Below are 23,658 nucleotides of genomic sequence, written 5' to 3'. Positions count from 1 at the left end.
AGTTGTGAAAGTAAAGTTCTTAAAATAATATCTTTAAAGTGCCTGAGGTGGCAAAGAGAGTTATGCCTGAAGAAAAGGTTCCCATTTTTGTTCCTGAGGAAGAAGAAGAGGAAACTATTTCCGAGGAAATTATACCAGCAAAAGGTACATGATCTTTTCTTGCAAGTTACCCATGAGATCTTTTGGCTTCATTAAAATTAATCTTCATTTCGTGTTCTAAGTTGTATGTAAATCTTAATGATCTTTCTGGGGAGCTTGTGATCTTGTTTCATGTCTTTTCATGCTTTTAATGCTCTGAAAGTAAGTTTAAAATATGTTTGCAAAATAATATCTTTAAAGAGCCAGAGATTCCTAAGAAACCTGTCTCAAAAGAACAAATATCTGTACCCGCACCTGAGAAACTGAAGCTTCCTCCAGCAAAAGGTACATAAATTAACACCTAGGAAAACGTGCTGTTATTCTCATTCAGTGTCTCTATTTTATTTTGTTTGTTATTTATGTTAGTTTTGTGTCCCTGCTGTCTTTCTGTATTGATGTCTCATGGTTCCTGTCAAATTCATAGCGAAATATAAGCTCTTAAGTGATTTGACTTGTTCAAGAAGTCTGCCTGTGGATATAAAGTGTCTTTTGTTTTTATTTCTGTTTCATCTTTAAAACATTTAAAATACATTCTGCAGATCAGTTCTAATTTCATTATGTCTGTTTGTATATGTTGTCTGTTGTCTTTCTCACACTACTGGTGGGTGACATTCTTAAAATAAAATAATGTCTTTAAAGTGCCTGAGATGCCTAAGAAACGTGTTCCTGAAGTGAAAGAACCTGTTCCTAAAAAGGTGCCACCTCCACCAGCCAAAGGTATTGCAGTTTCTAAATGCTGTTATCATTAATAGATAACATTCTTCATTCAATTTGTGTTTAGCAAGGGACATCTTATTATGTCTGTCTTGTACTATATTTCTCCCCATGCTATTTGTTTGTTTGTGATTTTCTGTTCTGCTGTTTGTAAGCTTTGGGCTCTGTGTCTATTTAAAAATTGTGCAAAAAACCCACTGAAGTTAGGTCCTATCTTTAAAGTACCCAAGGTGCCTGAGAAGGTTGTTCCTGAAAAGAAAGTCCTTGTTGCACCCCGTGAAAAAGTGGAGGTTCCAGTTGCAAAAGGTATATGTACTCCCGAATATAATTAATATGTATGCGAAAAATACTCTTGACTTTCTTCTGCTTTTGTCTTTGTTGTATGAGAATCCTGCTTAAATTTATGTTCAAACTCTTCATTAGCAGTGTTTACATTATAGAAACATAAAGCTCTGTTTCTTGTGCTTTTTTACTTACACTGCTTTAAGGTGTTGTTTTTTTTTAAAAAAATATTCTAAAAGAAATCCATATTTTTAAAGTCCCTGAGGTGCCTAAAAGAGCTGTGGCAGAAGAGAAAGTGCCAGCTGTTGTTCCCAAACCCAAAGAACCAACACCGACTAAAGGTACAGATATATTTCTTCTTATTCCTCCCAAAGATTTGTTTTTCCTCCCCATTCTTAAAATCTTTTATAGTATATATACTGTTTGAGAAGAATGTTCTTATATTTTAATGTAAGAGTCTTGTGGCTATCATGTGCATTTTCTGTTCTATATGGATAGTCTTGACTAAATGTAAAAAAAAAAATAAATATTGTAAGGTAGTAACAATAATACTGTTTCCAAAATGCCCAAAGTATCCAAGAAACCTGTCCAGAAAGAAAAAGTCCCTGTTCCTGCTCCTGTGGTGGAGAAGCATGAGTATACATATGAAGAGTATGAGAAGTATGAGACATATGAAGGTTTTGAAGAGTTTGAGGAGGTTCAGGAGACTGAAGAAATTGAGGCATATGAGGAACCTGAAGAACCTGAGAGATACAAGGAGATTCAGGAACAGGAATATGAAGAGGAGGCTGAGGAGAAAGAAGATGTCTACGAAAAGTATGCATTTAAGGAGAAGGAAGAGATCTATGAGAAATATGAGGAGGTATATGAGGAGGCGTACGAAATCCAACCAGCTATAGGTACATCAATTCGTTATTTCTTTATTCTTATAGTTTCTTGAATTCTCAGCTACTGCTTAGGCCTTTTGGCCTGCTTTGGGTGTTTATTCATATTTTTCCCCATTTGTAGTCCTATGTATGTCTGTTGCTGGTAACGATAAATTCATTCAAAGATTGTTTCTCTCCTCCTCCTTCCTGAGGAATACTTCCCTTAAGAGTGGAATGGAAGGATTCCCCATCTGACAGCCCAATAGTGAGCTAGTGTAGATATGACACAAACAAAGTAAATGATAATTTTCTGATACAGTTCATCTTCAGCCTGAACTAGATATTTTTATATGTTAACATTTGTTTCTTTTGCCCAGTTTAGCTCCTGTAAGTTACAGAGATGTCAAAATTCACGTAGGGCCTTCCTTCCCATCATTTAAAGTTATGATCATAGGATCCCTCATGCCAAAGAGAAAGCATGTCTAAAATATACCAGAAAGATGTATGCTTATGTGTTCCTTAGCTTTTGTTGCTCAAGAACTATTACGTAGCTGTTCAACTTGCCTCTGCATAAATGATGAGATGGTTCCTGTATAAATGAGTGATTGCACTGCTTTCTGTGTTTGTATCTGTTGTAATTCCTCATAAATAACTAAAACCCCATAATGAAATATTTTTTAAAGTGCCTGAGGTGCCTAAAAGACCTCTGCTAGAAGAAAAAGTACCTGTTCCTGTTCCTAAAAAAGAAGCTCCACCAGCTAAAGGTACATCAACTATTAGATAAATTTAAAACCACAGCATTCTGCTTGAGTCTCTGAATCCCCATATCCAGTAATTTACCTATTCCTATTTGACTGCTAGACCTTTAACTTTCTTTTCAAAGACAGGAATTAAGTTACTAACAAAATAATATTTCTTTAACAAATCAAAACTGGTACAAATTACTTTCTGAGAACAAAGAAAGTGCAGGCAGGACCTTCAAGATTTAAATTTTGCTGTCACAATATAAGTGTGACATATATATATATAATATAAATTTTATAGCTAATTATTGAAAACAAGCAGATGAATAAATGAATAAAAGTCTGTTGAGCTATAGCACCCTATCAGTGAAACGCTAGTTCCCTACAGAATCCTAAAACACTATGACCTGCTTCAACCTCACAATTTGCTGGAGTGCATATAGTCCTGATGAGTGTTCTCTGTATCAGGCTGTACAAAAGAGAAGTATCATGAATAGCAATTGTCAGTGGATGTTAATCGAATATCTGTGCAAGTTTGGAGCTCTGTAACTTTCTGTTTAGAGCACTTAATTTGCCAGAAATTCCATTTTGTGCTAATAAAATAGTTAACAAAAATTATGTAATATGATAACACCACAATAATTGTTAGTTATTGTGAAAATAGTTGTTTCTCATATGAATTATCAGAATTAAATCAGTGGGAAAGGGTTTTGGGGTTTTTTTGCATAAAGACTTGGAGTTGGTAGGAAATTGAAACCGTACCATATTCCCAGCTAGCATTAATTAGAGCTCATAGTTCATGAAACCAAATTGATAAGGCTTATCCTAGTCAAAAATTCATGTGAGCAGTGTTTTTCTTTCAGTGAAGTCTCTAGCTATGTGAACCCAAGCAAAACAGTCTGGATGAATGGCTTGTAAGGTTGCCACTTAATAGCAATTGAGGACACCATATCTTCTATTTTGCTAAATTTTCCAACTCTTTGCATTGTTTGCTTTTTGTTTAACTTCTATTCTTACATAATATTCATACTGCAAAAGTTCTTAAAAAAACACTAATGTCTTTGAAGTGCCACCAGTGCTGAAGAAACCTGTTCCAAAAGAACAACTACGTGCTGTTCCTGAAAAGAAAGTGACTCCACCAGCTAAAGGTATACTACTTCTGCATTGTCTTCATGAATCGTGAGCTCTGATTTCAGTCTTTTGCCTTTATTATTTGTTGAGAAAGACGTGCATATGTTTAAAGTCCTCACAGGGTTTTTTTTCAACTGTTTGTGATTGAGTCTGTATTTGCCTGTTGGTTTCAAGTCATTTGTCGAAAATATGTGATAGTTGCTTTAAAAAAATGTGTGTTCTGTCATTAAACTACACATGAAAGTAGTTCAGAAAGGCATACTATTTTTATTTCTTCTGAAAAGGAAGGAGATTCCACCAACCAAATGTATGGCTATCTTTCAAGAATATATTTTAAATATGTTATTCTGTGTAATCTTCAAAACTAACACAGTTGTTCTTTCAGGAAGCATTTAATCCTTTGTTGTTTCATGAATCTTCCTTGTTAGATTTGCTATTTCTCTTTCTAACTTCTTCCAAATAACTTTGAAAGCCCTAAAAGTAGATTGTATCTTAAAGGGCCAGCTGTTCTTGAAAGAACTGTCCCTGAAGAAAAGAAGCCTACACACACACCTGAAATAGAAGTTCCGTCAATAAAAGGTAAAGGAACCTTTGAAATGAGGTTCTGTGGAAAGGAAATATTGGTAGTTTTTTCCCCACTAATATCTTCTAAAATGATCTTTATGTTCTTTACACCATGGCGAGAGTATCCAGTCTCTAAGTGCTCTAAGCGGATTCAGCTCTCAGTGATAAATGGACAACTGAGGCAGACATTTCAGATATGTGCTATACATGTGCTAAATATTAAATACATTGATTTATGAGTGAAAACATGCTGAGGAGGTATCACCGCTCACACTACCATTACATAAAACTTTTATATTTGTAGCTTTTATATTTGTAATATAGCTGTGAACTTAGTTTAAACTGGAGTTTTGAAGCCACTATATCGGTCATGATATTGGTGGTGAAGTAATAGGGCAAGAGCTAGAAAGGTAAAACCATTAAAGCTGTTCTTCATATCAGGAGGAAACACATCACAATGCAGTGAGAAAAGCAAATGTTTTATGCTTTTTGACAGCAGCAAATATAAATTTCTTCACATAAATAATTGTTCTAGCAAGACAGTTCTAGAACTGTATAGTATTTCATTCTTGAAAAGGCACAGTATTTGGGACCTCAAAAGAACTTAGTTTTCTGGGTTTATTTCTGTTTGGTACTGTAAAAGCTGGAAATTATTTTGAGGTTACTAAAAGAAAGCTAATATCTTTGAAGTTCCTGAGTTTCACAAGAAAGCTGTCCTTGAAGAGAGAGTACCCACCATTATTCCTAGAGAAGAGGAGCCTCCTTTGTATGAAGGTACATCAATGACACATTTACCAAGCAGTAAATTGCAGAGAATATATCCATTCATGCAGTAGATTGTTCTGTAAAATGTGAGACATTTTGAATTCATATTTTTAATTATTTAAAAGTAACTTCCATCTGCGTCTTTGAGACTCTCTCTACCCCAACATTAGTTATAGTTTAGCATTTTTAGGATATTGTTTTCTCCCTCTAATAATCAGAGAAACATAAATAACAGAGAAACTAAGTTTCTGATCCGGGAAAGCACTATAGCCACATTGGACCAAAGAAATGATCTTAAGTAGACACTGGTTTAAGAGCCATACTGAGTAACAAGTATTTTTTGAACTGGGGTAGAGATAGTGAACACCAAATGAGGACAGGTGAAATTCAGTTACAATTTCTATCTAATACACAGACCTAAGTAACTAGAAAATAAAACTAAATATTTCAGCAAACTTGTATTTTAGTAATTGGGAGTGGTCACTTCTAGCAAAAGTAGGTAAATGATCAGGCTGAAATGAGATACCTAAATAATTTATGTTCAAACAGCTCTTTGTCAATTTACATGTCTGCATTTTTGTGTTGTAAGTTGTCTTTCTAATCTTGTCTTGTAAATAATATTAAAGTATGTAAAATAATATCTTTAAAGAGCCTGAAGTTCACAGAGAAGTTCCAATAGAAGAAAAAGTCCCTATTGTTATTCCTAGTGAACCGGAAGCTCCACCATCTAAAGGTACAACCAACTTTGCAAGCAATCTAAAAAGTAACACAGTCTCTACAAATTACTTATTAATCTTCATCATTCCATCTATGTGCTAATCTGTTATTTAATGTGTTTATTCTAATGTTTCCTTAGATGCTATATGTCTGTCATTGCTTCTATGTTACTTACATTTTGTATAACGTTCTTTAAAAAATGTGCTATCTTTGAAGTACCTGCAGTGACAAAGAAAACTGTCCCACGGAAGAAAATACCTGCTGTTGTACCTACAGAAGAAGCTCCTCCAGCTAAAGGTACATGACCTCCAAATGAATTTTCTTCTAGCCTCTTTCAAAAGTGAGGTACCAAGTGAAAAAAAACAACATGCTTGCTTTTCTTGAACAGTATGACCAGGGGCAATGTACAATTTTCTTCCATTTGATCTCTTGTTGTAAGTTTTGTCTGTTTGTTTGTTTTTATCTTAGAAAGACAGCATACATACAGGGAGATCAGAGATTAAAAATGCAAACATTTTGTGACCATTTACAAAGAATTCAAAAAATATTTCAACATCTTTCTTCATATGTTAAACTAATGAACAACTAAGAATAATTCATCATTCAGGAAAACAAATTCAAAGAGCATTTTCTCTACGTTCTTATTTCAGTGCTGAACAACTCTATAGATGTTTAAAACAGTATTTAGTTAATTGCACTGGAGTTTTGCCTTGCAAAATAGGTAATTTTGAAATTTCAAAAAAAATAAAACCTTTTAAATTGCCAAAATTGCTAGATACTGTTTGATAAGAAAAAAACCCCTAACTACTATCTTTTCAGAGAAGACAAATTCAGACCTGTAAGCACTAGGAGTTAAGAAAAAAAGTGAACTCTAGAAAGTTGGTGAGGTGTATTCACAGGTTAATACCATGTATTTTCATATTGTTCTGGTGGCATTTGTTATTGTTTTACAAAGTTGTACTACTTATTTCCTAGTGCAAATGTCTAAAATAAACCAATATTTTTAAGTTCCCGAAGTACCAAAGAAAGCTGTCCACAAAGAAAAAATACCTCCTGCTCTACCTAAAGAAGCAGCTTCACACCTTAAAGGTACAAAAAATTTTAATTAGGATTTGAAGGATAAAAAAATGTTTTCATATATAAATCTTTAATTATTTTGAAAGCATTCTGTCTACCATAAACTAGAGTTTAGTTAGCAGCTTTGGTTAGGTGCAACAGTATAAAACTGATTTTTAAAAAAAATTTAAAATGCATCACCTATATTTCTTCCTAAGGGGAAAATTAGCTTTATGTGCAAAAGAAATTGTGAAGGACTCCAACTTGAGATCAGTCTGGGTGTGGGTGGGGACTGCTGCAGGAACAGAAAAAGTGACAGCTTAGATAGACAGGGCCTATCTCTTTGTACTCAAGGAAGTAGCTCATTTTAGGACATACCACACATCTTTCTTCTGGCAAGCTGCAGAGGTCAGATCAGGGTAGAATATGAGACTCTTTTCTTCCCTCATTGGAAAGAATCCTAATTTTGAGGATAGGTATAAAATAGAGCATCTGTCTTAAGATGAACTTGCATATGTAGTTGCATTTGTTCTTTAACAATGTCCTTTTTTCTGAAGATATTCTAAGTTAATTTAAGTATTTAAACTAATATCTTTCAAGTACATGAAGTTTATGAGGAGATGCACATAGAAGAAGAAATTTCTACTGTTCATAGAAAAGAGGAGGCTCTAGCACCTAGAGGTATATATCTTCATCATCTCTTCCTGCAATTTGCAAAGTCATGAACTCCAGGAAAATTAAATTATTCATGTTGGTGGCTTAGTTCTTGTTCAATGTAATTAATATTTGTGTTCATTCTTTTAGTACCTTACTTACATTACAAACTTTGGATATTTTATGAATTTTATTTCTGTTCTGTATAAAGTCTTATAATGAACTAATATCTTTAAAGTGTCCACAGTCATTAAGAAATCTGTACTAGAAGAAAAAGTGCCTATTGCTGTGACTAAAAAACCAGAACCTACTCCTTTGCCTAAAAGACCAGAATCTCCACCATCTAAAGGTACTTTGATAGCCTAATGGAACTGAGGTCTTTGCTGATAACATCTTTTTCTGTTTCTTACATAATTTCTGATTTAATTGTTCATAGTCCACTTGTGTCAGATTTGTGGTATTTATGTTGTATATGTCCCTTTTCCTGTTTCTCAACTTGTCTTTAAGTCAAAAAAATAAAATTAAAATCAGTAAATAACTTTCAAGTGCCTGATTTGCCCAAAAAAAGTATTCCTGAAGACAAACCTGTCCCTCTGTCTAAAAAGCCAGAAGCTCCACCTGCAAAAGATATAGGTCAACCTATCCTTTCCTTCTCCTTTTTGTTCAGGTTTCTTCCATCCCTTATTTTGTTGTTGTCAAATCATTAAAAATTAGTTGAGTTTCTCTTATTCTTCTACCCAAGAACAATCCATTATGATAGCAGAATTGTCACAGAAACTAGTCAAAGGGACTAAAAATAAGGACAATGCTAGCTGAGTCAACATACAGTGAGATTTACAGAAAAAACATTTTCACTTCATAGGAGTTTATAGGTGCTGTAAACAGCCTCAGAAATTCTATCAATACTCAAGCAAGAAGTATATATGTACTTCCTCTTTCACATTGGTCATGTTAAACTATGGGGTCAATTAATTTTGAATGGACATAACATAAGGCACAGAAAGCAGCTGTGACATTTCATTCAGACGTTTTAGAAGTCTGTCTGAACTAGCAGTTTGTGTGGCATGACACCACTGTATGACAAAAGATCTCCAGCAAAGCTGCTTCAAACTTTGCCAGAGGGATAGAACCACAGAGACTTTTTTTAAACTTATAGCTGTTTTCATGGTATCCTTATATATCTACTTGTTTTGTCATATTTCTCTGTATTGCATGCTTTATTTTCACAATTCTTAGTAGCAGACTAATATCTTTAAAGTGTCCAAGGTACCTAAGAAATCTGTCTCAGAAGAGAAAGTAATGCTGCTGTGCCTAAAAAGCTAAAAGTAACACCACATAAAGCTTATATGTCAATAATTGTGACTCTCTGAGGAGATTTCTCTTTCTCTTGGTCAGTAAGTTTTACAGTAGAAGAAAGAATTAACCTTCATTTCCCATTTACAAAAAATCCTAGTAGTATGTAATAGTATACAATATTTTTTGCATGATGTATCTCTTTATATCTGACCTTATGTTTCTTTCTTTTATGCTTCTTGTGAGACTCTTTCTTCTTAATAATTTACATATTTTTGAGTGCTTTAAATATAATAAAAATGAATGCTGTTTTCTTTAAAGTGCCAGAGGTGCCCAAGAAAACCCCAGAAGAGGAAGTGCCCATTGCTGTGCCTAAAAAACCAGAACCACCACCAGTCAAAGGTATGTTGCACAAAAGATAACTAAAATTTGGAAGAGAAAAAAACTCTGCCTTGATTGATTATTTTTTTGAATGTATGTTGGTGTTGTCCTGTTACTTTTATTATCTGTGCCTACAGTTCCATATATGCTACCATTTTGAAAATTCGTCTTGAATCATTGCTGTAACCAGTCTACTAGAAATACTGATGTGGCTGGGCAGAGATAAGACTGATACTTGAGAACTACAGCAGAAATCCTAAAGAGAAATCAGGGCTTCTGTAATCTGAAATACTCCCAGCTGACAGTGAAAAATTAACCCCAGAAGAGAGGTTAAGAATTTCACAGTATAGAATAAGTGATACAGGTGTCTAACACAGGAGAAACCCTCCATGCATAGATGAAAAATTTATACCAAGAAGCCATCAAGCATAGGAGAATGTGACAAGGAATACAGAATGCACAATGGTAGCCTTAGTCAGATGGAGATTTGGGACATTGTTTAATAAAATGGAAAAAATAATGTAATGTAGAAGAAGAAACTCCAAAAGACTCTGGGGTGTTTCCTCAGAATTTACAGGGCCATGAAAGGACTGTAAGTCAATAAAAATGTCATATAATAACCAAAAATAATCTCTTTCCTTAAAGTGCCTGAAGCACCCAAGCAAGTAGTTGTAGAAGAGAAGATCAAAGTTGCTGTACCTAAAAAGCCAGAAGTACCACCAGCTAAAGGTACTTGTCATTAATAAACCCATGGAAATAATCTTTCTTACCTTCAATGATAAAACCTTTTGATACTATTTCCCCATCTTTCTATCTTAGAAACTGTTATTTTTGTATTTAATTTTTTTGGAGCAGCCTCTTTATTCTTCTCAAATGACTCTTGATCAATATTGAGAGCAAAAAGCCTATTTGGTAAAGGGTATGATGTTTAATTGATGTTACCTTGTAATCCTTTTGTTTGTTTTCTTTTTCCACTTCAATGCTATTTAAATTCTTCAAATTCTTAGTATTAACATGATTATTAATTTTAAAGTGCCAGAAGTGCCCAAGAAAATCCCAGATGAGAAAATACCAGTTGCGGAGCCTAAAAAACCAGCGGTTCCACCAGCTAAAGGTACTTGTCATTATGATAAAATTAACAGAATCAAAAGCATCACTCTCTTATTATTTTAACACTATATAAAACAGTACCCAAGACCTCTGTTAGAATTGTCTTCTGTGGTCAAAGGTTTTTCAAGTGAACAAATGTGTTGTGTGAAAAAAATAGATCTTAGCAATTAGTGTTCTCAATTATACTGTTCTGCTGTTATGCTTTAATGTTGTTTATGAAATTCTTATAGTAAAAGTTATTAATATTTTTCAAGTGCCCGAGGTACCAAAGAAAGTGGTCCCAGAAGAGGTTTCAGTTAAAGTACCAAAGAAACCAGAACCTCCACCAACTAAAGGTAACTGCTGTACACAATTAATGAAAAAAAACCTCTTCCTTGTCTAGGGTTCCGTTTTAACATATTGGTAATTTACTATAAATGTTCTATAAAATATTTATGTTATTTAAATTATTGTTTTTACATCTGTACCTCAGTGACACATCAGAGAGAATATTCTGTAGGCAAAGAAAAATTGATACATCCAGGACCATTGATTATTTTGATGTCCCTGAGATTTACTTTTTCTTAGTGTCTTGATGCTGCAGACACGTTTGAATTTAATACAAACAAAATTAATTACTCTCTTTAAAGTGCCTGAGGTGCCAAAGAAAGTGGTTTCAGAAGAAAAAGTACACATTGAAGTTCCTAAGAAACCAGAACCTCCACCACCTAAAGGTACATCTTCAATACCAATAAAATTGCACAGAAATGTTAATCTATTTTTCTAAATATTATCTTTTTTATGTTTGTGTTATCCTCTTTTTTATATTCTAATATTTATAAATGTTACAGATTGTGTTGTCTTCTTCACTTGTGAATAGCTTCTAGTAAGCAACAATGGCTATTAATACTGTGCATCTAGCAATATGAAAAAACCCAAAAACTTATAAATAAGGTTGTTTGTTTGGGTTTTTTTTTCTGTTGCTGTTTGATAATTTTCTGCTTGGAGCTATTGTTGCCTTTGTAATTCCTATTCTTCAAACTCCTGAAATTAAAACAAATAAATATATTTAAAGAACCTGAAGTGCCGAAGAAAGTTGTTCCAGAAAAGAAAATACCTGTGCCTAAAGAACCAGAACCTGTGATTGTCCCAGAACCAGAGGCTGCACCTGAAGGACCAGAACCTCTACCAGAGGAAGGTAAATCTCAACACTAATAAAATAACAAAGGCAATATTTTTCCTCTTTTGTTTAACACTGTGATTTTCCAGGCCTTCTGTTTTCTGAGATTCTGATTTATGCTTGTTCTATGTGTCTGCGTATGTGTGTGAAACAGACATACGTGGGGTTTTTTGAAGAATAGTGACAAATCCTGGATGTTTGAATTGCCTGCATTTTATGCTTAAATTAAATTTTTACTATTTTGGATTATTCTTACTATTCTGCCTCCTTGGGTTCATGGAAACAATGACAGCTAATATCTTTAAAGTGACAGTAGTAGAAGAAAACAAAGAACCTCTTCTAGTAGCTAAAAGCAGAAGACATTAATGAAATTGAAATACCAGAAGCTCCACCAAGAAAAACTAGACTCTGTCACTGTTACTTCTTGAAAGAGTCTTCATCTTATTACCTGCAATGTTATTAATATCTTTTGTCCTGTCCATTCTGTTTATAATTATCATGGATTTCATTTATAGCACAAGTTATACTATCAGTGCATGTAAGGGCATGAGACTTGTGAGGGGGAGGTGTGTGTACATTTGAGAGAAAAGGGAGAAGAGCCAGTATGTAGTATAATCATCATTGAAAAGGTCAACATAAGTGATTGGTACCTGATAAGCTTTTAGTGTTTTTATGTGGTTTTGTTTCATGATTCACTTAAATTTGCTATGATTGTCAGTGCAGTTGTTAAATTCAGAACTAATAACTTTTATGTACATAAAGTGGCCGAGACAACTTTCCCAGAAAAGAAAGTACCTGTTCCAGTTTCCCGAAAACCAAAGGCCATTGCAGGACACCCAAAACCAAAGCCTCAAGAGGTAGAACCTCAAGAACTGGAATCTGCTGGCATAGCCCTAAAACAAAAGCTTTTTATGGCACCCCAAAAACTAGAGCATGTTGTGGCATCTGAGAAGCCCAAGACTGTTTTGGTACCCCAACAACCAGAATCTGTTATGGTGCCTGAGAAACCAGAATTTGTTGTCGCACCTGAGGAACCCAAGCCTGATGTGACATCCCAGAAACTAAAGCATGGTGTGATACCCCCAAAACAAGAGCCTATTGCGGAACCCCGAAAACCAGAGCATATTGTAGCACCTGTGGAACCAGAGTTTCCTGTGGTGCCTGAGAAATCCAAGCTTGATGCACCACCCCAAAAGCTAAAGCATGGTGTGATGCCCTCAAAACAAAAGCCTGTTCTGGAACCCCAAAAGCCAGAGCTATTCATGGCCCCTGAGGAATCTGAGCGCACTGGGGTGCCTGAGGAGTCAGAGACAGTTGTATCAATCAAAAAATCAGACCGTGTTGTGGTGCCCCCCAAACCAAAACCTTTTGCTCCACCCAAAAAAACAGAGGTTGTTGTAGCACCTGAAGAAACAGAGTTTATTGCAGAGTTCAAAAAATCAGTCACTATTGAAGTGTCCAGAAAATCAAAGACTGTTGTGGCTCCCTGCAAGCCAGAACCTGTCATGGTGCCTGAGGAAACAGACTCAGTTTTAGCATCCCCAAGACTAAAGCCTTCTACAGCACTTCGAAAACCAAAGCCTGAAGTGGCATCTGAAGAACCAGAGCCTGTTTTGGCACCTGAGAAACCACCACCAGCTGAGCTGACCGAAAAGAAAGAGAGTGTTGCTATACCTAAAAAACAAACAGCTCCACAGTCTAAAGGTACCTCTTATGAATAGGATCTTTTCTCCTTCTCTTGAGCATACTATGTTTTCCTGCTTGTTTTGAAGTTTAATGTATATAACTAAAAGTTACTAATATCTTTAAAGAGCCTGCAGTGCCCAAAAGGTCTGTCCCAGAAGAGAAAATTCCTGTAGCTGTTCCTGAAAAATCAGAACCTCCGTCAGTCAGAGGTACATGTTATCATGAATACATGATAAACACTCCTAATCTTCTCTTAAGCATTATCTTAACCTCTTGTTGTCTGTCATTTCAAATCTGAGGCTTTAAATGATGCTTGCTAAACAAATCACACTGAGTATGAGTGTGTCAAACTGTTACTTCAGAACATTTGTATTGTCCTCTGTGTTTCAGCATCTGTGCTTATGTTTTGTTGTATTGTAATTGTAAAATGAAATGCACTAATATCTTTGAAGTGCCTGAGATGCCTGAGAGGGCTGTCCCAGAGGAGAAAGTGCCCACCGCTGTACCTAAAAAACCAGGAGCTCCACTTGCTAAAGGTACATGCCACCATGATTATCATCATAAAGACGGAGTTTGTTTTTACAATCAATCTAATTTTAGATTGATCTTTCATTATATACTCTGGTATGTAAAATGTGAAAGATGTACCAAATATGAATTGCTGTTCAGGGTTGTCAAATGTTTGCTCGACTAAAACCACCCAAACTTTTGTTGTACTGGGTTTTTTTGGCATTTTCAAAAAGTTCAGGAGGTAAGATTTGATTTCTTAGGCTACAGAATTAAACCAAGCAGTATGATGAACCCCTGTCTACCAATAAATGCCAAAGCTTTATGGATACTAACAAGAGAATGAATGCATAAACTGCTGCTCACATTATTAGAAGGGATGGTTTAGTACATGGATTAGTGGGACTTGGCAGTATTAGATTTATGGTTGGACTAAATGATCTTAAAGATCTTTTCCAACTTAAACAAGTCTGTGATTCTATGACAAAGGACAAAATAAGCAGAAACTGAATGTTTTAGCAGAAAGTAGCAGTTTCTGTACATAAAGCAAAAAAATTGCAAATATCTCTATGTACCTGTGTTGCCATGGGTAGCATCATGAAGCAGAACCTTTTCTTTGAACTGTTAATTATAATGTGCCTGTATTTTGGTCATATGTCAACATTCTCCACTCTGTGGTTTGTGAAGTTTTTTTATTGTATGAATAGCACCAAAGAGCTCTAAAGTTCCTGTGAACACTGAATTCACTGAGCTTTGTAAGAGGCATTTATTTTCTCAGATTAATCAGGATGAGAGACTTTATAATTGAAATACCAAAAAATCAGTTTAAGATACTTTAAAACTGTACATACCATAGGTTGATGCAGTGCTGCATCATTACATTTCCTTTAGAAAGTCCCAAGCACTGGCCAGATGTTGTGGTTTAACCCCGGCCAGCAACCCAGCACCCCACAGCCGCTCGCTCACTGCCCTCCGCGCACACACACACCACCACCCCCCCCCCCGGGGGGATGGGAAGGAGGATCGGAAAGGAATGTAAAACTCAAGGGTTGAGATAAGAACAATTTAATAGGTAAAGAAAAAGCTGCGCATGCAAGCAAAGCAAAGCAAGGATTTCATTCCCCACTGCCCATGGGCAGGCAGGTGCTCAGCCATCCCCAGGGAAGCTGGGCTCCATCACGTGTAACGGTTACTTGGGAAGACAAACGCCATAATGCTGGATGTCCCCCAATTCCTTCTTCTTCCCTCAGTTTATGTACTCACCATGTCGTCATATGGTATGGAATACCCCTTTGGCTAGCCTGGGTCACCTGTCCTGGCTGTGTCCCCTCCCAGTTTCCCGTGTCCCTCCAGCCCTCTGGCTGGCAGGGCCCAAGGAACTGAAAAGTCCTTGACTTAGTGTAAAGACTACCCAGCAACAACTAAAAACATCAGTGTCCTATCAACATTGTTCTCACATCAGAGCCAAACCACAGCACTGTACTAGCTACCAAGAAGAAAATTAACTCTATCCCAGCTGAAACCAGGACACCAGAAAAGTGAGCATTCCCTCTGCCACCAGATTCTGTCCATATGAAATACAATGACATTCCTCAAGTCACTATATAAATATCACTCACAGTGATATATAAAGCACTTAAAAAGCATAAATTAATATTACAGGAAACAGTTGTAAGCAGCATCTAGTGATTAAAATAGAAGCCAGAGTTGTTACAGGAAACAATGTGCAAAGCAAAAAAAAAAGAGAAAAAGTACAAAGACAGAAAAAGAAAGGTGAAGACAACTTAAAGGATAGAGTGATAAGACACTGTGCATGTATTATTGATTGTCTTGTTGCTTCATGTGCATCTGTAAATGCCCACAAAACTAAGATATACTAATATCTTTGAAGTGCCCAAGGTGCCCAAGAAAGGTGTTCGGGAAGAGCCCATACCTATAACTGTGCCAAAAAAGCCAGAACCTGCACCAGTTCAAGGTACCTGTCACCCTGTGCATCAGCCTGAATGAAATTGTTTCTTACTGTCTTATGTGTTATTTTGGTTGTCTGCTATCCTATCCATTTCTGATTACCTGATTTTGCTACGTTCTGTGCTATGTGCAAATTCTATTGTTAGAATGGCAAATACATAGGGAAGATGAGAGACACTCCCCATCTCCTTCATGTGTTCAAAATCTAAAAATCTGTATATCAAAACTTACAAGATACATGGGAAAGAGCTTTCTAATTTGAATTTTTAATGTAAACTTCTGTCTTTAACATTTTGACAGGAATCTCAAGTAATACAAATGTTTTTTTTTACTGAAAGTATTTTTCTTTAACCACTACCAACTGTCTTATTGTGTGGTAGTAACAACTACACACTGTCATGACAGAGCAATATTAAAAAACTAGCAAAAATAAAAAACCATAAAAAATTATCATTTCAGAGAGAAAAAGGTGGAAAGCCAGGTTCAATGGACTGTGAAGGGACTGAAGTTGATATGGGAAAAAGTCCCAAAGTAAAAAGAGGGACATACGTACACAGGATAGTAGTATTTTAAGATTTGGTCAAATGTGATCTGGGCCTAGATCCCAAATAAGTGATACTCCAAAGCTGTTAGCAAATGCAGTGTTTACTCAAATGCATGGTCGATCAGGATGGTCTTCGTTCTGTGGTCAGATTTCATAAGAGAAAAATGTATAGCTATAGTCATACATCAATGTACATTTTTCTAACTATAGGTTCAACGGGGAAGTAGGAAAGTGGGTTCAGCAAATCTACAATTGAATTGCACATAGTTATCAGGTACAAGACCACCAGATCTTCTGTATTTGTGCAGAACAATTCTGCATCACATGAAGGAGAGCAAGGAAACTTACTTGCTCTGTAGGTAGCCCTTTTATCCTCCCCAAATGCAATTTCTAAATGCAGAACTGTAGAAGCACTGAAACAGCACTAGAGTCAAAAGCCCCCACATACTTACCCTATGAAAGAGTTGGGGGAAAAAATGAACAGAAATAGAGGAGAAAATCAGTAACGGTGATGGCGTTTCAGTTCCCCGCCCTAGGACTGCCCACACTGCTGATTGCAAAGCACCAGCAGATTTGTGAGGGATGGCGACAGTTAAGATGTGGGCTGAGGCTGCTGCCAGGGAAGAGTCAGAGCCTAGCAGGGCTGAGAAGGGACAGAAGGTTGCCGCGTATAGAGCGGGTATCCTAATTCACAACTCACCCTCAAGCTGTACCTAAACACAGCCAAGCATTTTCTCACAGAACCTACTTGGCAACACCACCCTGTGCCTGTGCCTGTGCCCGCGTGTGGTTTTGTGTGTCTGTGAGGGACCGAGGCAGGCAGGGGTCGGTGCTGTGAGACCAGCTGAGTTACTTCCATGAGCGCATCTCTAGTTTATGTTTTGTTGTTCATCTTGCTGTTTAATTTATGGAACTGACTGTTACTAATATCTTTGAAGCACTTGAGGTGCCCAGGAAGACTACTCGTGAGGAAAAAGTACCTGTGGCCCTTGCCAAGGCACCAGAGCTTCCAGCACCCAGAGGTACCTGTCTTCATGGATAACTTAACAAAGAAGTTACTACTTCTTCTTCTAAGCATTGTCCTACCCTCTCTTGGCCTGTCTCTGTTTCCAAACTGAGACTCTCAAGGTCGTGCGTGCTGGGTAAATGGTGCTGCACGTGTGTGTGAGGTTTTGAGCTGGCTGTTGTGATGTTTGGTGTCTGTGTTGCCCTGGTTTTTGTTCCTACTTGGCACATGTTTTCCCCAATGTGAAATGAAATGCACTAATATCTTTGAAGTGCCTGAGATGCCTGAGGCAGAGGCCCCCGAAGAGGAAGAGGAGGAAGAAGCACCAGAAGAGGTGGCACCAGTTGCTGAGCCTGGAGAGCCAGAAGCTCCTCCAGCTGAAGGTATACATACGGTGGTGTTCTGAAAGAGCCTGCTCTGCCCTCTGAGATACTGCAGTACTGAGTCTCTTTGCCCCTCTGCGTTATGTGTTGAGGTGTGAGGGCAGTGACATTAGGTCGTCTTCTGTCTGAATGTTCTGGTACATGCCTTGAGGTGGGGGTGGGTCTTGTCAGGACGCGCTTTCTGATGAGCCTATACTTTGGCTCTTGTCTGCCTTAAAAGAAGTGGTTGTCTGAAGAGCACGCCCTGGTAGTCTGTCAAGGGTTTACTTTTCTGCTGTCCTACTTGCCATTTGGCTGTTTGCTGACCTTTAACTCAGTCAAGTAAGAGGAACTACTGTCTTTAAAGTGTCTGAGGTGGCTGAGGAGGAAGAGCCAGAAGAGGAGGTGCCAGTGGTCGTTCCACCAAAGCCTGTGGCTGTGCCCAAGAAACCTGCGGCTGTGCCAATGAAACCAGAAGCTCCACAAGCTAAAGGTATATCTTCTGGATGGAGTTGCTTTTCATTTGAGTGTATTGTTTAATAATTTTCTTTTGTTATCCTTTCTTTGGTGTAAGATTTTTTACGTATCCTCTGCCCCTAGCATCTGCTATGCCTATCTTTGCATATGTGACTAACTAACCGCTCACTAGAAGAATGTTACAGTGTTAGAATTATCTAAACTCTTTGATTTCAACATAAGTGTTGTGACCATTTCTATTTTTTTAACTGTGAAATTAAGAGGAATAATATCTTTAAAGTGCTCAAGGTGCCCAAGAAAGCTGTCCCACAAGAAAAACCACCTGTTGCCGTACCCAAAAAACCAGAACCGACACCAGCCAAAGGTACATGCCATGACTATTAGTATTATCATTAGAAAGAAACATCAAGCTCTTCTGGACTTAAGTTGAACTAATTTTTCTGGTGATGTTCTATTGGATAAAAGTGTGAAAGAAATATGAAGTACACTGTGGAGTGTCAAAAACATGGAAGAAAATCTAGATTCAATTCCTCAAAAAATATCTGCAGCTTTCGGAATTTTTGTAAAGTTTACAAATTAACATTTACTGAATGCTAAGTTTAAACAGATTAACATAATGTTCTGGAGAAGAGCCTGAGAATAAGTCTTCAGTTTAAAGAACATAATGGTGCGTCCCTGATTTTCTGACTGGCTGTATTGCTGGGTAAAAGCAGTAGTATCAGTTCTCTACCTCTTTAAAAGTAAGTTAATGCCAGTGTACCTGAGGTAGATTTGCTAGCAAAAGACTAGATATATCTACTGATGATCTTATTAGCCATGGAAGATCATTGATATAGGCCAAAAGAGAGAAATAGTGTATATTTCTGTAAATAGTAAAATCTAAAAGACAGGAGTTGTGGAAAACTGAAAATGAAGAGGAGGTATAAAGAATGAAAATAATGGATAGAAAAGAAATTTCAATGGTAAAGCAAATGTTACTTTCCTAAAAAAATCATGTTACAATGACAAAGTATACATGAATGATACATGATTGATACTCAAATACAGTAGGATTCCATGAATAAGTCTCTGATCAGTAGTTAGAAAGAAGGTGTACGTTTTCTACATTTCTACCTTGACTCAGAAACAGAAACTAAACACAAAATTCCCATCTCCTGCGTGACACATTTGACACCCTGGTCATTCCATGTGTTTGAAGCAAAGCATAACTGGTGATTGAATGTAACCACAGCATTTTCTCAAAGACTAGAAGACTGTGTGCATGTATTATTGATTGTCTTGTTGCTTCATGTGCATCTGTAAATGCCCACAAAACTAAGATATACTAATATCTTTGAAGTGCCCAAGGTGCCCAAGAAAGGTGTTCGGGAAGAGCCCATACCTATAACTGTGCCAAAAAAGCCAGAACCTGCACCAGTTCAAGGTACCTGTCACCCTGTGCATCAGCCTGAATGAGATTGTTTCTTACTGTCTTATGTGTTATTTTGGTTGTCTGTTACTGTGACTACCTGAAATTTCTACATTCTGTGTTGTGTATCAGTTAGGAATTCAACTATCTAGTATTTTGCATAAATAACCCAAATTATAATTTGATTTTACCATTTTGTTTTCATGTTCTGACTTGTCAGATACTAAAATGGTATATTTTAAAACTTGATTATAAGTTTTCCAGATTAGTGCCCAATTTTGTAGTCCTAAATTGATACAGTGAATGTCTCCATGACTCTTTTGGCAGTCTCACTTAACGTATGTGGTAGATATAAATCGTTCAAAATGAAAAAATAGGTTTTGCTCAGAAATACACATAGGAGGGCAGTAAGAGGAAGTGACAGCCTATCAAGTGTTTAAAGAAAACGCTGATAATTTTAGAGTTTATAATGAAGAAGGAATTGTTATAAAATCCAGTGGGCTATATGGGCTGTGGAAGTTGCCACAGTGAAATGAAAAACTGAGGGAAGAGAGCTACTTAAGATAGAAACATAAGAGAATAAGAAGAAAAGCATAAACAAAGAATGGAAATGGAGACAAACAGAACAAAGCACACAAAAGAAATATAGGGTGCCTCACTGTAACACTGCCCACACTGCTGATTGCAAAGCACCAGCAGATTTGTGAGGGATGGCGACAGTTAAGATGTGGGCTGAGGCTGCTGCGAGGGAAGAGTCAGAGCCTAGCAGGGCTGAGAAGGGACAGAAGGTTGCCGCGTATAGAGCGGGTATCCTAATTCACAACTCACCCTCAAGCTGTACCTAAACACAGCCAAGCGTTTTCTCACAGAACCTACTTGGCAACACCACCCTGTGCCTGTGCCTGTGCCCGCGTGTGGTTTTGTGTGTCTGTGAGGGACCGAGGCAGGCAGGGGTCGGTGCTGTGAGACCAGCTGAGTTACTTCCATGAGCGCATCTCTAGTTTATGTTTTGTTGTTCATCTTGCTGTTTAATTTATGGAACTGACTGTTACTAATATCTTTGAAGCACTTGAGGTGCCCAGGAAGACTACTCGTGAGGAAAAAGTACCTGTGGCCCTTGCCAAGGCACCAGAGCTTCCAGCACCCAGAGGTACCTGTCTTCATGGATAACTTAACAAAGAAGTTACTTCTTCTTCTTCTAAGCATTGTCCTACCCTCTCTTGGCCTGTCTCTGTTTCCAAACTGAGACTCTCAAGGTCGTGCGTGCTGGGTAAATGGTGCTGCACGTGTGTGTGAGGTTTTGAGCTGGCTGTTGTGATGTTTGGTGTCTGTGTTGCCCTGGTTTTTGTTCCTACTTGGCACATGTTTTCCCCAATGTGAAATGAAATGCACTAATATCTTTGAAGTGCCTGAGATGCCTGAGGCAGAGGCCCCCGAAGAGGAAGAGGAGGAAGAAGCACCAGAAGAGGTGGCACCAGTTGCTGAGCCTGGAGAGCCAGAAGCTCCTCCAGCTGAAGGTATACATACGGTGGTGTTCTGAAAGAGCCTGCTCTGCCCTCTGAGATACTGCAGTACTGAGTCTCTTTGCCCCTCTGCGCTGTGTGTGGGGGAGTGAGGGCAACACTGTTTGGTCGCGTTCTGTCTGTATGTGCCTGTCCTTTAACTCAGTTGAGTAAAAAGGACTACTATCTTTAAAGTGTCTGAGGTGGCTGAGGAGGAAGAGCCAGAAGAGGAGGTGCCAGTGGTTATTCCCCCAAAGCCTGTGGCAGTACCCAAGAAACCTGTGGCTGTGCCCAAGAAACCTGCAGTTGTGCCCAAGAAACCAGAGCCTGTTGGTGTGCCAAAAATATCAAAGACTGTGCCTGTCCTTAAAAAACATACAGTTCCTGCAGCTAAAGGTACATACATCAGTGACTGAGTCTCTCCTTTTCTCTAATCTCTGCATACATTTTCCTTTGTTTCACTGATGTACACAGTGCTGAGGTATCTGGGTGAATAATGTGTCACTTTAAAATTCATTCATCATTTAATGAATGTCTTACTCCTTTTATCATGGCACTTTTCACTATTGTACATATATATGTATCTTTGTGTTCACAAAACTGAAAATTTACTAATATCTTTAAAGCACCTGAAGTGCCGGAGACAGCTGTCCCAGAAGAGAGAGTGCCCCTTACAGCACCTGAAAGGCCAGAATTTAAAAAACCAGAGCCTCCTCTAACCAAAGGTATATATTGCCAGGAAGCATCTCCCAAGAAAAAGTGTTTTCTATTCTCTCTTTTCTTTGTTCGTAACTGAGTGATTAAATATGTCAGCTGTATTTAGACTACCTTGGTACAGACTGCTTGTAGCACAGTCTTTTGTGGTTATGGCCACTGTTTCTCACTGTTATTTTTTTTGTGTGTTGGATGTCTTTTTTTTTTTTTTTAATGTTTCATATGTACATTTATATACATGCAAATAAAAGGAATTAATGTATTTTAAAGTTCCTGCGGTGCTCAAGAAACCTGTCCCAGAGGAGAAAGTACCTGTTGCTGTTGCTAAAATACCTGAACCACTACCAAGTGAAGGTATATGCCATCATAGCTATTACTTGTAAGGACAATCCTTTGTCCTGTTCTTCCAAATATAAATTTTAAAATAGACATCTTTTTTTTTTCCCCAATGTAATGTTTGTAAATTGTTCACGTTTTAGATGATACCAGTCTGTTTCTTGCATCTACTATGATATTTTCACATTTGGAAGTAAAATATCATTTTCAAAATTAAATATTTTCAAGTGACATACACAGGATATTCTTAACAAAGTGTGTCTCTTTTTAAGATCATAATAAATTCCCACTATATTGAGTCTCTTGCAATCTGGTATTTAAATTGCTGTTAGAATCTTAAATGAATTGAGAGCATTGAAGCTTTTATTCTGTCCATTTACGATGACTCATTCGCAAGTTTAATGTTTAGGTTATATTGTGCACATGAAAAATACTATCTGTCACACAACCCTGATTCATTATTACATAGAAAAAAGTAGTTTTTCAAAAGCACGCATTAACTGCAAATGTAATAGATACTGAATGATTACTTACCCTAATGTCTGTTTGTCTGTGTCTGTTGGAATAGCTTTCTTTTTGGTGATAGCTATCATTGTTCTTGTCAAACAATCTTTTCTTTGGAAACTTGTTAACCAGTTGTTAATATTCTTTAAAGAATATGAAATCGTAAAGGAGATTGAGTCTGAAGAAGCAGAAGAAATTCCAGTTGCAGAAGTAGAAGCAGCTTTGCCAGTTGAAGGTATACAAAGTACCTATGCTGGACATCCTTCTTTCATTATTGTGCACTTTTTTCTTACTCTGTCGTTCTTCACATGTGTGTCTGTATGTTGTAGGTGTCTGCGTCATTCTTCCCCTGTTAGTACATTTTGGAAATGAGTTCTGATCTCTTAACTCTAAGTACAACAAACGGATTATTTTAACTGCTTTCACTTTGTTTCAGTCTTCCCATCATTTGGTTCCCCACCTTGGTTCTTATATTATTAACATGTTTTTTTAAGTCAGCTTGGATATTTGTACTGTGTGCATGCTACAAAACCACAGCCTAAGGATCTTTCATACTCCCATTTAATTCAATAAGATTTTTTCACTATCTTCATTGAAAATGGACAATGACCATCTTTACATTTGTACATTGCTCTTCACATAACTACTGTGGTAGTAAATTTATACTAAATCTACCTAATGTTATTTAAAGCACCGGAACCCGAAAAGAAGATCCCTGAAAAGCGAAAACCACGACCACCTACCCCACCAACAGAAGATATTAAATTGGCAAAAGAACTGCTTAAAGGTATAATCATCTGAAGCCACAATTAACAGTGGGAACTCAAACATATAATCCTTTTAAATGATACTGATGACTCTTGAAAAGCATGCCTTTAAACATACCACTTTGCAGGTTATTTTTTTTTTCTTTTCTAATTTACTGTTGCTTTAATGGTGCGCCTTACTAATGCTCAATCCCTTACAATTTTTTACCACTGTTATGCCAGGTTAGTTTACATGGATTCTTTTCAATAGTTATGGAAAAAAACAATTTATTAAAAAAAAGTCTTAACCAAGTTAACATACTCT

At 37.0% G+C, this 23,658-nt stretch overlaps 1 protein-coding gene across 1 annotated transcript in view; it reads left to right on the top strand.

Moving 5' to 3' along the window:
* Positions 1–23,658, top strand: part of TTN (titin) — a 238,111-nt gene that overhangs the window by 107,781 nt on the left and 106,672 nt on the right. The window contains exons 110-113 of the mRNA XM_040603460.1: positions 9,245–9,325; positions 9,950–10,033; positions 10,669–10,749; positions 11,044–11,127. Of these exons, the coding sequence (XP_040459394.1) occupies positions 9,245–9,325; positions 9,950–10,033; positions 10,669–10,749; positions 11,044–11,127 (330 nt within the window). The remainder of the gene's footprint in view (positions 1–9,244; positions 9,326–9,949; positions 10,034–10,668; positions 10,750–11,043; positions 11,128–23,658) is intronic.

The sequence above is a fragment of the Falco naumanni genome, chromosome 8 (genome assembly GCF_017639655.2).
Source record: "Falco naumanni isolate bFalNau1 chromosome 8, bFalNau1.pat, whole genome shotgun sequence".
Lineage (NCBI taxonomy): Eukaryota > Metazoa > Chordata > Aves > Falconiformes > Falconidae > Falco > Falco naumanni.
The sequence above is the reverse complement of the archived record's forward strand: the minus strand, read 5'-3'. Positions and strand labels throughout refer to the sequence as shown.